At 39.3% G+C, this 14,689-nt stretch overlaps 2 protein-coding genes across 2 annotated transcripts in view; one reads left to right on the top strand and one right to left on the bottom strand.

Annotated features, from left to right (window-relative positions):
* adam22 (ADAM metallopeptidase domain 22) overlaps positions 1-14,689 on the top strand; it is a gene marked incomplete at both ends in the record, with an annotated part of 63,761 nt that overhangs the window by 26,211 nt on the left and 22,861 nt on the right. Inside the window, 2 exons of the mRNA XM_083895629.1 lie at positions 3,798-3,861; positions 14,553-14,619. Of these exons, the coding sequence (XP_083751755.1) occupies positions 3,798-3,861; positions 14,553-14,619 (131 nt within the window). The remainder of the gene's footprint in view (positions 1-3,797; positions 3,862-14,552; positions 14,620-14,689) is intronic.
* cldn12 (claudin 12) lies at positions 11,610-13,985 on the bottom strand (the record flags this gene model as incomplete). The annotated part of the gene is made up of 3 exons (XM_083895464.1): positions 13,877-13,985; positions 12,556-12,816; positions 11,610-12,470 (listed from the first exon to the last, which is right to left on the bottom strand). Exons 2-3 carry the CDS (start codon positions 12,772-12,774, stop codon positions 11,610-11,612), a joined length of 1,080 nt encoding a protein of 359 aa, XP_083751590.1. The 5' UTR covers positions 12,775-12,816; positions 13,877-13,985.

Raw genomic sequence — 14,689 nt, 5'->3', positions numbered from 1 at the left:
CCCAATTTTTCCCGTTTTTTATTGAAATTCATGTCTGTATGTATGTATGTATATACATATATATATATATATATACATATATATATATATATATATATATATATATATGTATTTATATGTATATATGTATGTGTATATGTATATGTGTGTATATATATATGTATATGTGTATATATACGTATATATGTATATGTGTATATATACGTATATATGTATATATGTATATGTGTATATATACGTATATATGTATATGTGTATATATACGTATATATGTATATGTGTATGTATATGTGTATATATACGTATATATGTATATGTGTATATATACGTATATGTGTGTATATATACGTATATATGTATATGTGTGTATATATACGTATATGTGTGTATATATACGTATATATGTATATGTGTGTATATATACGTATATATGTATATGTGTGTGTATATATACGTATATATGTATGTGTGTGTGTATATATACGTATATATGTATGTGTATATATATATGTATATATTCGTATATATGTATGTGTATATATGTATATGTACATGTATATATGTATATGTACGTGTATATATATATGTATATATTCGTATATATGTATGTGTATATATGTATATGTACATGTATATATGTATATGTACGTGTATATATGTATATGTACGTGTATATATGTGTATATATGTATGTATATATATGTGTGTATATGTGTGTGTATATATATATATATGTGTATATATGTGTATGTATGTATGTGTATGTATATATATATATATTTAGGCACAGGCATATGTATATACATATATGCTGGAAGGTTGTGGGTTTGATTCCCATCTCCGCAAGTCTGTTTGTTTGCCGATGTGTCCTTGGACTCCTGATGGCACGGTTGGCTTCAAATGTCTTTACAGTCTGTAGAGCAGATGACACTCTTTATCCTTAGACCGTCATCAAGACTAGAGAAACGCTATATAGTGTAAATACAGACCATGTAGTTGTGACGACTGACTGGACATTTTATGTTTAATTAGAGGAAAACTCTCGGAGCACATAAACCATCGCCAAGGCTGTCCAGTTTCCATGTCTGGATCACTACCTAATTATTTCTCCCTTGAACCCTAACCTACAGGGCTAGATATTAAATCAAAATCTAACGAGCAAAAACAGCCTCTATGTCTGAGGTAATAAAAACTATAATTTCTTACTGTGAAGCAGAGAATAGAGATAGTTGTTTGATAGAGTTTTCAAACTGTGTGACTATCGAACAGCTTTGTGGTTTTAAGATTTAAGATGTGATGACGGAGATCTAACAGTGGAGTATATTTATATATATATATATATATATATATATATATATATATATACATCACCATGCTCATCTGCATATCGTTGACCTATACTCTGTTTTGTTGACACTTGAATGATTAACCAAATAATCAGTAAAGACATGCACGTCCAACTAATTGTGGTAAAATTAGATTGAAGTTTGCTGAGTAAACGAAGCTAAGCTCAGGCTTTTAATAACATGTGCATGTTGGATGTGATTGTGGTGCAGTAATGTTCAATATAATCATTTAGTTTTAGGGTTGTATGTATAAAACCAGACATGGTAAATGTTTGGCATGATCCATCTCATATATAGGACTCACTAAGGTCACAGTTTGTCTGACTTAGTTCAGGTTTACTGCAGTTTGTTGTGCAATTGCTATTAATCATTATGAGTAGTTGTAGGAACTTTGATTGGGTACTTTAGTTGCTTGCTTAATGCGGACAAAAAAAAAACAAGTTGACAAGGACGTAGTGATGTGATGTGCCCATGATCCCATGATATATCCAGTAGAAACAGTGTGTGCAGGAGTGGGAGTTAAGAGAGTACATCATGTTGTCCAGGGGTGAGACATTAGGGAGGAGATATTTCCCCGATGCTGAGTCAGGTTTTTACCATGCATAATATACATTCTGCTCTCTCACTCTCAGAGAAACATTACTCTGCAATGCTATACTGCTATTAGCTCTACACAGAGGGATAGTGATCTTGGCTACATCCATCAAACGGGATGTATGCTCAGTAGTTACACAGGTTCCCGTTACGAGCCGTACAAGTTGTACTCATGAAAAACGATGCAAACACTAAAAATAACAATAAAAAAAAATCTATTTTTAATTCAGAACAAAAGTGAGCATCAGCACATAATTTGAATGTTACCGTTAGAGCTAAATGATATCGTGTAGCTACAAAGCTCCCAAAACCTTAGTGAATTATAAGCCTGCAATATATTTTCAGACACTTGGTGGCAGCAGAAACAAATTGTGAGCAGAATTCTAGAAATATATTGTTACCAATTGAGTTAAAATGTCAAACTAATTAGCTGACGCTATTTTTATTTACACACATAGCAATAGCAGTTACATATCAGCATATTCATTCATCTCAATCTGTCTTTTGTTCTCTACCAATCAGAGAAAAGTGGTCAATGTGTGAATAATCCCGTTTGTTTTAACTTTAGCAGTGTGTCATAATCTGATTACCTTTAAATTCAACGGAAGAATTGTGATTGGTTTATTTATCGTCTCACAGCAAATATTTAAAGGTGCATTATGTAATAAATCTAAAGCAACTGGCCATAAAATCCTCCTAATATGTCACAGAGACTCAGCAATAATGTTCATATAACAAACTGAACTCACCAACAACAACAGTACAGACAAAATATTTGCATTAAAAAAATCTTTTGCAGACTGCAAATCATGTTTATGTTTTGAAATCATGTTTTGGCATGTGGCGCCACCTACCGCCGTCTACCAATTATTGCAGTCAGTCGAGTCTCAGCTGCCGAACAACCACGGGTTGCCAGTTACGTCAGAAAACGAAACCTAAAAGACTTCGGTATTTTGATTTCGAATGTAGTAACTGTTTTTGGCCACATTCTTACATATGGCACCTTTAAGACTGATCCATCCCTCAGGATAACTGGCTAAATGGTGCCGTGATGAGTTACATGCAAGGTTCAGCCTCGTTCTTACACAACAACAGACACTGATTGAATGTTCTCCCCATATTTAATCTGCACCGAGTGCCACGTTCACCTGGGACTATGAGTGCGTTGAAGGTGAATTATGTGTTGAAGGCCAGAAAGAGGCAGAAAAATAACCCGAGAGATAGCAGAGAGAAGACAGATCGGGAGTACCTGCAGTGTTTACCCTTCTGACTTCACGAGTCGACCTGCCTAATCTCCTAAAAGCTTCACAGAAAATTAATTAATGGATGGTGTCTGTACATGTGCACATGCATGCAGGACACAGGCAGAAAACACAGCATGACCTTCAACAAAATGATCAATGAAACTCTTTTGAATGTGTGTCGTGGCCTACTTTTCCTCATATTCTTATTATATTGATGTATACAGAGTTATTTTTTTTAAATACTTTTCTTTTCCTTTCAAATGCAGTCTCAGTAATCACAACTCATTGTCATCCTGTCCAGACTTTTAGTAATTCCAGAAATAACAATCTTAAGGTGACCACCTTTAAGTTAACCTATGTGGGGGAAATCTCCACAATGATTTGCAGTGAGGATTTTGTCAAAACTGAAGCTTGTAAGAGTGCATTGCAGTTATTGTTCTGAAAATATATAAACCCTCCCTGGGTAAGCACTGAAGTGGTGAATCTACCACACTAAAAGCTGAGGAGGAGTTCAATTCAGATGCATTATTTAATTCAGCGTTGACTAAAACTGTAGAAAGTGTTGCCGACAGCCGCTCTCATGCCACATCTCCCTCTCCCCTCCCTCTTTCAGTGGGATGTTTTTCGATGGCAATCACACCTACATGATTGAACCTGGAGGACAGGACGGCAGCGCTGTAAGTACTGCTGAGTGACGGGAATGTTTTTCAATAATGTTCTCCATCCATCTTTTCATGTCCACCTGATGAGCTCAAATACAGCTCTTTATTAACACCACTTTCCTTCTTCACTTGTATACATTTAAACCTGCAATGTCAATTAAGAAATGAGTTACAAGTCACTTAAGTTGTGTTAGTCGTGCTTTTAGTTGTTCTTGTACGTACTGGAAAGGGGTCTCTGCTGAAAACACTACACGGAATAGTGTTCACCCATTATCTACACACACAGGAGTGTTTATTATGAGTGATTTATTACACCGAACGTCCCAGTGTTCTTATCAGCGTCTTGTTTTTGCTGCGCCTTCATGACGGAGGCCAAAGACGAACCTCTGGGGTCACGAAAGTTGTCCGCTGTCTCTTTAATATTGAAATAAAAGCAACCCCTTGTTCAGAAATAATATAGTGTATTTCTGAAGGTTAAAGGACATTCAGAGTAGTTTTCCAGTTCATCCAGATATAGACACCAGCTATACGTGTTCTAATGTAGCGGTGCAACGATTAGTTACTTACGTTGTCCACACAAAATGGATGGCAAAATGAGTTGCCGACAAATTGGTTTGTCGATAAATGCCAGTTTCTTTTCAACAACATTGTTTTCTTGTTTTATACTGATCTCTGCTGAGAATTACAGACATGACGACACTGCTTTTTTCTTAGATGCTTTAGAGTTGTGATTGTTGTGATTGTCCACTCAAGAGGACAGTTTACTTTGTGTCTTTCATGGTAAAGGAAAAAAAAACATAACCGATCTTTCTTGTGATGAACAAAGTGGGCACGGATGCAGGCCAATCTGCGCTCACAATGCCCTCTGCTGTACAACAGGCTAATTACTTTAAATTGTTTGATGTGCATCCAAGCCAGGGGTGTCAAACTCATTTTCACATCAGCATAATGGTTACCCTCAAAGGGCCAGATGTAACCGTCATACAGAATAAATGTAACTAAATGTAACCAAATATAATGTAAAATATTGCTAAATAACTTTCTGTATTTATTACTTATTCAATTTCACTCGTCGCATGATGCATATACAATTATACACTGCGATCTGGTGGCGGCGCCGTCACTTTGCGGGTAACACAACCGCCATGCATTATGGGAAATGTAGTTTATTGTCAAGGCACGCCTTAAAGCAGCATAGACCTATTTTAACACAGATTTTTAAGACCAATTAATCACTCTCGGGCCACATAAAATGACGTGGCCGGCCATATCTGGCCCCCGGGCCTTGAGTTTGACATACGTGTTCAAAGCTGTATTTTTAATTTTTTTTTAACTCAAACAGCTGATGTTTGAGGACTTGTCTAACTAGTTGTTAGTTGTGGCCCAATAGTAGAGAAACCCCTGTCCCCCTGGGATGCATGCTGTGATTCACTTTGAAACCACCAGGACCATGTGCTCAGAATAGGATTCATTCACACATGGTTCAGCGATTGTCCTGAAAGGAGTTTGAGACAAAACCAGTATGACTTACAGATCACAAACCAGTTGCAGCAACTGTTCCTAATGAAGAGTGAGGGTGGTGAACAGGTGCCAGGACAGTGGGACTTTTCTGTGTGACAAAGCCAGCAGACGGAAGAAAAACCTACAACCCAGTTAGATGATACCAATTACAGGCATTATGGTCGGGGTAGATCTGAGAAGACGCTGCGAGCATGAGAGAACAGCAGCTGTGTGTGTGTGTCTGTGTGTGTGTGTTTGTGTGTTACTTCCTTGCTGCCCTAATTAAAACGTCCAGAAGAAGTGTGTCTGGTGTTCATCAGTAAAGGATGAAAAAATAGACAGGATAAGAAGAGAAGTCAGGGACACCCGTGTATGTATGCACGCACACTACTTTAGCTACTACTTTAAAGTCATTCGCTTAAGACAGTTTTCACAACATTGGCGCCAAAAGTGGTGGCAGGAAATGAAAATTAAAAACATGGAGGAGGAGGAGACAAAAACGCAACCATGAGTGAAATAAATGTAATTAGACGCTTGTAATTGCATCTTCTGCAGAGAAATTGTAAAACAAGGGGAGCTAATTAGTTTGTAATGCCATTGGCTACAGTACATCTCAGTTATACTTTAACATAACAGTGAAAATTCAATTAAAATTTTAAGCAAATCAAACCAATGCAGTATTCCGACTCCTAAAGTGAGAAAATATGATAGAAGACAGAATTACTGAGCGCTACGCCGCTCTGCTGATGTAGAAACATCTTTTCTGGCCTCTTCATCTCTCCTCTGCACTCCATCATTGCTCTTCTACATTTTCTGGAGAAGCTGAATTATTCAAGAGAGAGAGAGAGGAGATAGTAATATTGATGCAGCACTTTTCTTCTGAGATACAGAAGAAGATGCGTTTTTAGCTCATTCACACAAACACACGTCCACCTGTTTTGTCATCGTCAAGCACAGTGTAAAAAAATAAATCTAGTTTCAGGAACCGTGTTTGTTTAATAGAGCAGCAGTGTAAAATTCAATTTTAGCTTTAGCTTTACTTTTTAGACCCACTGTGGTCTTTTTCTGTTCTATCCTGGTAAACCTGGATGTGTGATTCCCGATTTAAAAAAAAAAAATATAGTGGCACTGAAATACTTTTGAGCTACCTGCAGGTAACTGCAGATTCAACATGCAAAGCATATGGAACATAAAACATCATACTGTCCTGTTATTATTATTTATACCCAATTCAGTAAATTATAATATATTACCAATTTGCCCTGCCTGTATTTGCTTTAATACATTGTTTATAGCAATTTTATGTTATTATAATGTTATAATATGGTATATAATATAAAACCCTCACTGATGCTGATGAAATAGTTTGAATGCAAGACTTATTTGTAGTTTTACACTGTGGTGTGACGATGTGGACTAAAGTCAGGGACATAAACTGCAGGTGAGTTCCTCCATTGGCAGAGCTGGTGTTGGCCCGTGAGGTGGGGAAATCCTGTCTGCATGATAATGCTGGGGACGGCTCTGCCCTGGAGCCGAGGCAGTATCTGCCAGTTTGTCAGCACTGAGCTCTGGATGTCTGCTTCCCCCTGGTGATGCAGTCCTCACCGCGACTGTCTGTCTCTCTCCTGCTGCATCTCTGTCAGTGTATAACCTGGTCCGTGATGGTGATGCCATCACTTTGAGAGTAACGCAATCGCCATGCATTATGGGAAATGTAGTTTATCTGCATAGACCTATTTTAACACAGATTTTTAATCACTCACGGGCCACATAAAATGACGTGGCGGGCCACATCTGGCCCCCGGGCCTTGAGTTTGACATAATGTGATCTAAAGCAACTTATGATAAAGTCAGATATCTTTAGTTCATGACATTATTCCTTCCTCTTGTTTTAATAAAACGGTAACGGTGAAAAGTGGCACGAAGTCACACTTTCTTCTGCATTGCCCTCATTATAATGGATTACGAATATCTGTACTGAATGTTCTGTTTCACTGATAATGACCGAATGAAACGATCAATTAATATAATATAACACATATACATATATGTATGTATATATGTATATATAGATATGCATATATGTATGTCTATATAGACCATCATAAACCATGTTAGATTTGTGCGACTCCTGTGTGAGGCCTGTGTGTGATACAGAAAACCAGTTCTCAATCCCTATTTTTAAAGTCAGATTTGGGTCACTTCAATATACAGTCCTAGATCAGACCCAATACATAACCATGTGACATGAGTGAACAGTCATATTGGAATTTTATGCAGCCTTTTTTTGCCAATGTGCACGTGCTAATCCTTGTTGCTGTCACTAAACTGCAGCAGTACGGTAAAACCCAACAACAGATAGGAGGAGAAAGTGCACGTGTGTCGTTTCAGACGACAGTCCGTGTTCCCATGAAAGTCAGACGCAAGACAAAACACGTGAACCGTTTCGAAACACCGTTGGTTGCGACATGATGCACCACCAGTTCTGGCTGTTATGATCCGGTTGAAAATCATGGTCAGATGTGGGGAGGCTGATGAGAGGGAGAGTCAGCGTGTCCCCTGTTGGCCATATGGGAAATCCATCTGTCCTCCTTCATCCAAGCCAGAAAAAAGTTATGCTGGACATTAGCAAAGTGTGTCCTGAACAAGCACCTCATGTCCACCATATGCGAAAGAAATGACTCCAGAGCGTCTTTATCGCGTAAATAGGCTCGAGTACAGAGTAGAGAACAAAGCGTCAAAATTAAAGTTCATCAGCTCGTGAGACGTGATGTCCTGGGTGTTGAATCTTTCACTTCTGAGCGTGTGTGTGTGTGTGTGTGGACAACATGTAGGGAGGATGTGTGTTGCCAGCTTGCATATCCAGAAAACACCATATGTTTTGCCGTCTTATTTTTCCTGGACACCTTTCCAGCACCGCCTGCACCTCAGGGCCACTGTGGCTACAGCCCAGCAGCTCTTTTTTTTTTTTATTTGCTTTCCACAAGGTTTTAGACAAAGCATAGTGCTGCATACTATAAAACTGCAAAATTCACAAATCGGCTCCAAATCGAGGGTCCTTCACCCTGCTCCATCTCCATGTTTCTAGTCCCTGTTAAGCTTTTTGGAACTTTTTGGAATGTATGATTTTGTCATCAATTCAATAGCTCTTAATTTTTAGTGAGGGATTTACATAAAATGCCAAGATACCAGTCTAAGTGTCTCATCGTCTGCTGTCAATTAGTGGTCTGTGTTTTTATTGTTGCAGGCCTCGGGTCCTTTGAAATGATGTGACCTGCAGGCACACGAAGAGGAGAATCTATGGATAACTGTTTTCATTTACTGGGGGTTGGGAGTTGGAGGGCTGTTAATGGGGAGTGGTGGCAGGTTGTAGGGTGGGGGGTTGTTTGCCAGTGCCAAAGGCAGGATTTTTTAGCACAAGCTGGGAGGGGAGGGGAGGGGCGGGGGGGCTCTCCCTGTGGATTAAAGCCAATTTCATGTTGCTAAACCTGGACCAGTTCGTTCACACATGCACAGACAGAGCGAGAATAAAAGGTGCGTTACCCCTCACTGCTTTATATTCATGAGCCAGCAGTCTGAGTCTGAGGTATCATCTCCCCTGGCAACCCAGGCTCCGCCTCTTTCTCTTTGTATCGCCACATATGAAAGCCATCTGTGTTAAGTCCCTTAATCTTCATCTCTACACACACCCTGCAGTCTATAGGTTGCGTGTGTATATTGGTTTAAGCGAGTGTCTGTGATGATCTGGAGCACAACAATCTGGTCAAGAAAATGTTTCATTACAACAATGAATTAAGCAGTTAATAGAGATGAATTGTGTGAGAGAGAATAATTATGTTCATTTCAATAATCAGTCTGCTAACATAACGGTTTCAGTTGGTTACACCAGCATTTTTTTTTACCTTCCATTTATCCGGGCTTGGGATCGGCACAAGGAGTTCAGTGTCATTGACCAGTGTCCAACTGACAATAAGCAGTGGGGATTGGGCACCTTGCTCAGGAGTACAACAGCCATTGACGTGGGGTCTCAAACTGGCAACCCTTTGGTAACAAGCCAAGTTCTCTTTCCGCTTGGCCCTGGGATCCCCCAAATGACAATTAGTGTTCTGCAGCTGAAACGAGTGCCAGAATTCAAGACAATAACAACAGTACAAAAAAGATCAATCAGACAACAAATAGAACAAGCCACAGGACAAGCAACATAAACAATCATAATATGAAGAAAACCTGAATAAAATAATTAAAAGATCGTTAATCGATAAGACAAAACAGTCACAGCTGGTCTTTTATGGCACTCTCATTACTTTTAATTGGTTGTTGAGAGTTAAATATTTACCTAGACTAGATTGCATTTCTAAGTAGTTTGACCAAAATTGTATTTTTACAATTTGTTGAGGTGAATTTTGATGACATTGTTGATGAAGGTGGTGACCACGTTTAACCCCAAAGCTATAAAATATTGAGTTCCCCATCAAGCAGAGGCAAAGCCATATTTATGTGTTTTGCATTGTCGTATATGACCGATTTTGCCGACACGTCTAAGGTCCACTTAATTTTTCTTAAGTTAGTTTACCAATTCTTCTTTGACTCTATCTTGTTTTATATTGTATAAGAGAAGAAGTCACTTGGAGACACCTCCCTGTGTTCTACAGTTATTGTTTTTGTTTATATGTACATTGTATGCACTGCATGTCAATTATTAGAGAGCTGCATTTATATGGACTAATTATCCTGGTGAAAGGAAGTCCAATCAACTTAAATTTAGATATAAGGTGTTCCTAATCAAAGTAATTTTTACATATGTCAACCATGTTCTCATTGCTTTCTTTAATAATTGATCAGTTATAATGTGGAAACATAATCAGCTATGGATCCATCACTGGAGCAGACTCTCTTTTCCCCTGAAGATTGTAATTCAGTTTGGCAGAAAATGTTTCCATGTGTCATCTTTTGGCACATTTAGTCCGTTAGATACTGACTTGTTTTTATAGCAATCATATAGTCAATTATTTGATTTTACAGTTGTTACACATCAGGCATGGAGATGCATGGTGATTTCTGTTTTAATAAAAACACAATGACAACAGTGTAGAAAGACACGTTCCAGAAACATGAACATCAGAATGGCAAATTAACCTGGATACAGTGTTGATCGATGCTCATTTAGCAAGACGTAGAAAAGGCAACAACTGAACTGAACAGTTACATCTGGCTTAGTCACGAGAACAATGCAAGACTTCACACTTCAAGCTAAGTTGGCAGAGGTTTAAATGTACAATAGGAAAACAATATCATTCCTCAAATGTTCATCTAGTGATCCAGCTGCTTTTTACGCTTCATCAGTTCACCATAATCTGTCACTCTGAGCCACTGAACAGCATTCTCATTCCTGTCATTGTTACTTCATTATGAAAATGCAAATCAAAATCTGCATCCATTTAACACAGCAACTAGATTTAGTGCCATGGTTTTTACATGCTGCAACAAGTGAAAAGCAATATTAAATTAAAGGCTCATACTCAACAAGTAAACAAAGTCAGTGAACTAAGGCAATGGAAAGTGGCACAGTATTAATATACTGTCACATAATTAGTGCATTAAAAAAATAGAGTGAGTTAGTAAGTAAAAACAAGTAATATAAAAGTAACTACAGTCAGTTTGTTAAGTTGTGATAACAGAAAACCTCCATGTCCAAGTGGACACAATGACATGATGTGTTCAAACATAGATTTGTAACAGAAAAATACTATTTTGGCAGCAACCATAAGGGCTTCAATAATACAAAAGCAGAGTGAGGGTAGATAAATATATAAAGCCACTGACTTAATGCCAGTTGTTACTTGTAAGTTGGTCCACTGGTCACCTAAAAGTGGGTGAGGAAATATTATGTAGTGATAAAAATCTAGTTCAGTAGTAGAAAAAAAGTAGCGATTCTGGCTGCAAATTAATTCCTTCCATTTCAAACAATGCTAAGCTTAATACAGTGTTGTTTGCTCCAGTGCTTAAGTTTTCCTTCTTCTATTTCCCTTTTTTTTTAAAGAAATTATCCTTCATGTACGCAGTACCTCCAGGTCACATGTAACATATATTTAAAAAAAAAAATCTTAAACTAACATTTATAGACATGGAGTGAGTACACTCTCAACACTAACATTTTGAGATTGTAAAATGCTTATTAACTTCCATCTAAAAACACTTAGTTTTATTAGTGGTGAGCTAAATGAGGTGAAACGCCTCAACGTGCTGAGGTTTTGTCACCCCACTTATTCTCCCTGTGTCAGCACAGGAATGTCAATCTCAATGGCAGACATCCGCGAGCGGCTGGAGTTGCGATGGCCCACATAGCTGGTTGCATAGCCCTGAGAAGGAGCGTAGCTTTGCGAAGCTGCGTAGCTCTGTGAGGGAGCGTAGCTCTGAGAGGGGGCGTAGCTCTGAGAGGGAGCGTAGCTCTGAGAGGGGGCATAGCTGTAGGCCTGGTGCACCTCTGTGCCATACCCATCTGGGGCAGACATCTGAGACATGTACACCTGTGGCGGTGCAGGGGCAACCATACTTTGTGTATAACCCTGGGCTGGCAAATAAGCCTGCGCATCGATGACTGTGGGAGGGTAAGTCTGCGGAGGGAAGGGCTGAGGGCCGTATACTGGGGAGGGAGGATATCCATTTGCAGTGAGAGGTTGGGTGGATGGAGAGGTCGGCATGGAGGGAAGAGGTAACCAGAAGGGTGAAGGTAACTTCTTACACATACAATACCACATGAACATTAGCAGCGCCGCCAACATTAGTCCTCCAGAGCAGCCGATTGACACGTATACTGCAAACCCGTCCGTAAAAATATTGACATATCTGATGTTGAGCTGCTTAGTGCGGAACAGAAACCACACTGATGGTGCCATGGCGATGGCTCCACCCAGGAACAAGAACATCGCAGCCACCAGGTGACAGCCTGCACTGTTAACCAGGAACCTGATGGTCTTAATGTCTGGTTCAGGTTTGTCTGAGCAGCAGCAGGTCTTACACATCCCAGTCATGCACAGTAGCAAAGCTAGAGAGCCGAAGAACAGGCCAGCAGGCAGACAGAACTGCAGGAGCCGCAGGTCGAGCTGGTCCACTTTAGAGTACCACTGGAAATATGAGAAAACGTAATTCTGTTAGCACGATCTTAAATTTAAGAAGAGAGCAGAAATGAGTAAGTACGAGAATTAATACCTCTGAATCATAGTAGTAGCATCCAGAATAGCCATCTTGTTTTACACATTTAGACCACAGCCCATCATAAACACTGACATTCTTGGCATTGCGATTGAAGGTGACGAGTCTTGTTACACGCCACTGTGGGATTACTGCTGCCACAGCAAGACCTCCCACTGACACGATAGAGAGGATGAAGGCAAAAGCGTTGGTGGCATGGATGTCCCGACACGACATGGTTGTTGGTGCCGTCACGGACCAAGGACACAGAGAGAGTTCCTGTTTGAACAGATTAAGTGAGGAAGCGTCTGGTCAGTGTATTTAGAATTAATCAATGTGGATATAATTTATTCACTTACAAAACTCCTAATCACAGGAAAAAGACACAGGTTTAGTGAATGGCCTGGTTACTACTTAACTGTGTTACAGACTGACCTAGCTATGGGCCGCCCCCCCCCCCCCCCCCCCCCATATTCCTATTCACTACAGTATAGTTGACCCAATATCTGCTGTCCCAGAGAAACAATGCTCTCATTTCATCAGCAAACAAAGTGGGAATGACTTGATGGCTGAGGCAACAGAGCAAGTGTCTATAGATAATGCAGTGCATTGCATGACTGTACAGCTACACAATTAACAATTGAATTACACACTTGAGCTTTCTTTAAGTGACAGCATGCAGCAACAGTGACTGCCAATGGTATTACAGCTTCATTTACAAACTTGCATATTATCCTTATCAAAATGCATAATGCTGGTTCCAGGTTTTATTCACTCAGTTGTAATGCTACCTCTTGGTAGTGTATTTTAATTTACTTTAAGTTCCCAGACTTGATCTAATAATATAATAATCTATAATAGTATGGTTATGCATATCGAATAAATCTGATTTTGATTTCTTCATGAAAGCTATTACTAAAGCTACTTGATCCCTCATATAGAAATAATAGACTAAAATGCATCACAAGATGATTCATTATAATACATAGACCAGAGTGAAGAAGGAACTCTCGACATCTCACCAAGTTCCATTAACTCTAGCCAGCTAGGCTAATTTTATAAACACCAGGTACAATCGGTTGGCTTTGTTAGCCATATAACTATATAATCATCGTTTATATCTGAATATATCTACAAATGTGTTCGCTAAGGTGTATCGCTCGATTATTGTGTCGTTTAAAACTATAATATAGCGTGTTCGTTCGACTAGCCCGCGAGATGTTAGCTAAGCTAAAACGATAGCATCACAGCAACCTGTTACGTCCGGAAATGAATGTGTAAAAAAAGAAATTAAACCACGTACACTACAGAGAACATAGACACAGTACCGTGTACTTACAGTACTTAAGCCGTGTTCACAGTGAAGGCATTTCAGCTTTGTCGTCTTTTAACCCACTTGAGCTGAGACGGGGGCTTTGTCAACCCCGTAAGTACAGAGGATGACGAGCGTAAACAGGATGTGGTTTCACGGAGCAGCAGCACTGTTTCCGCCCTCAGCGCCGTCGTCACACAGGTGGTTAACCCTTAGTGCACTAAGGAAAGACTCATTCATTCATTCATTCATTCATTCATTCATCCATCTGCCGATCTTCTACCGCTTTATCCTCCACATGAGGCTCATGGGGGGCACTGGTGCCAGTCCTAGCTGACATAAGGTGAAAGGCAGGGTACATCCTGGACAGGTCACCAGTCCATCACAGGGACACAGAGACAAACAACCATCCAGGATAATGTGTTCCTATCCAGGATAATGTGTTCCTGTCCAGGTTCTGTTCAACAGTTCAACTTTTAGTAGCTGTGGTCTAATAGAAATGCAACGATGTGTTTGAACCTATGGAAGTTTTCTTAATGTTGTGTTTGTGCGAGGGTTGTATCATTGTGAACTTTGTCTGTCTTCTCTCTGACTCTTTTACCTTCTTTTTGAGTGATTCTAGGAATTTGCAGGAATCATATACTAGGTTGTGTTTTGCCTCACTGATGAAGCTGATTGCCATCCTCTTCTTGTGTGATTCCAGGGAGACGTCCGAATTCACATGATATACAAATCTGCAGAGGAGGAGGGATTTAAAAAATTCCTAAATGGTAAGATGATGGAGGAGGACTTCAGAAAGTAAAGTAATGCAAATTAGGGTTTAATTTAATATTAAAAGAT

Source organism: Microchirus variegatus, assembly GCF_963457635.1.
Source record: "Microchirus variegatus genome assembly, chromosome: 1".
In the NCBI taxonomy this organism is placed as follows: Eukaryota; Metazoa; Chordata; class Actinopteri; order Pleuronectiformes; family Soleidae; genus Microchirus; species Microchirus variegatus.
Note: the sequence above shows the minus strand (reverse complement) of the source record. Positions and strands in the feature narration are given on the sequence as shown.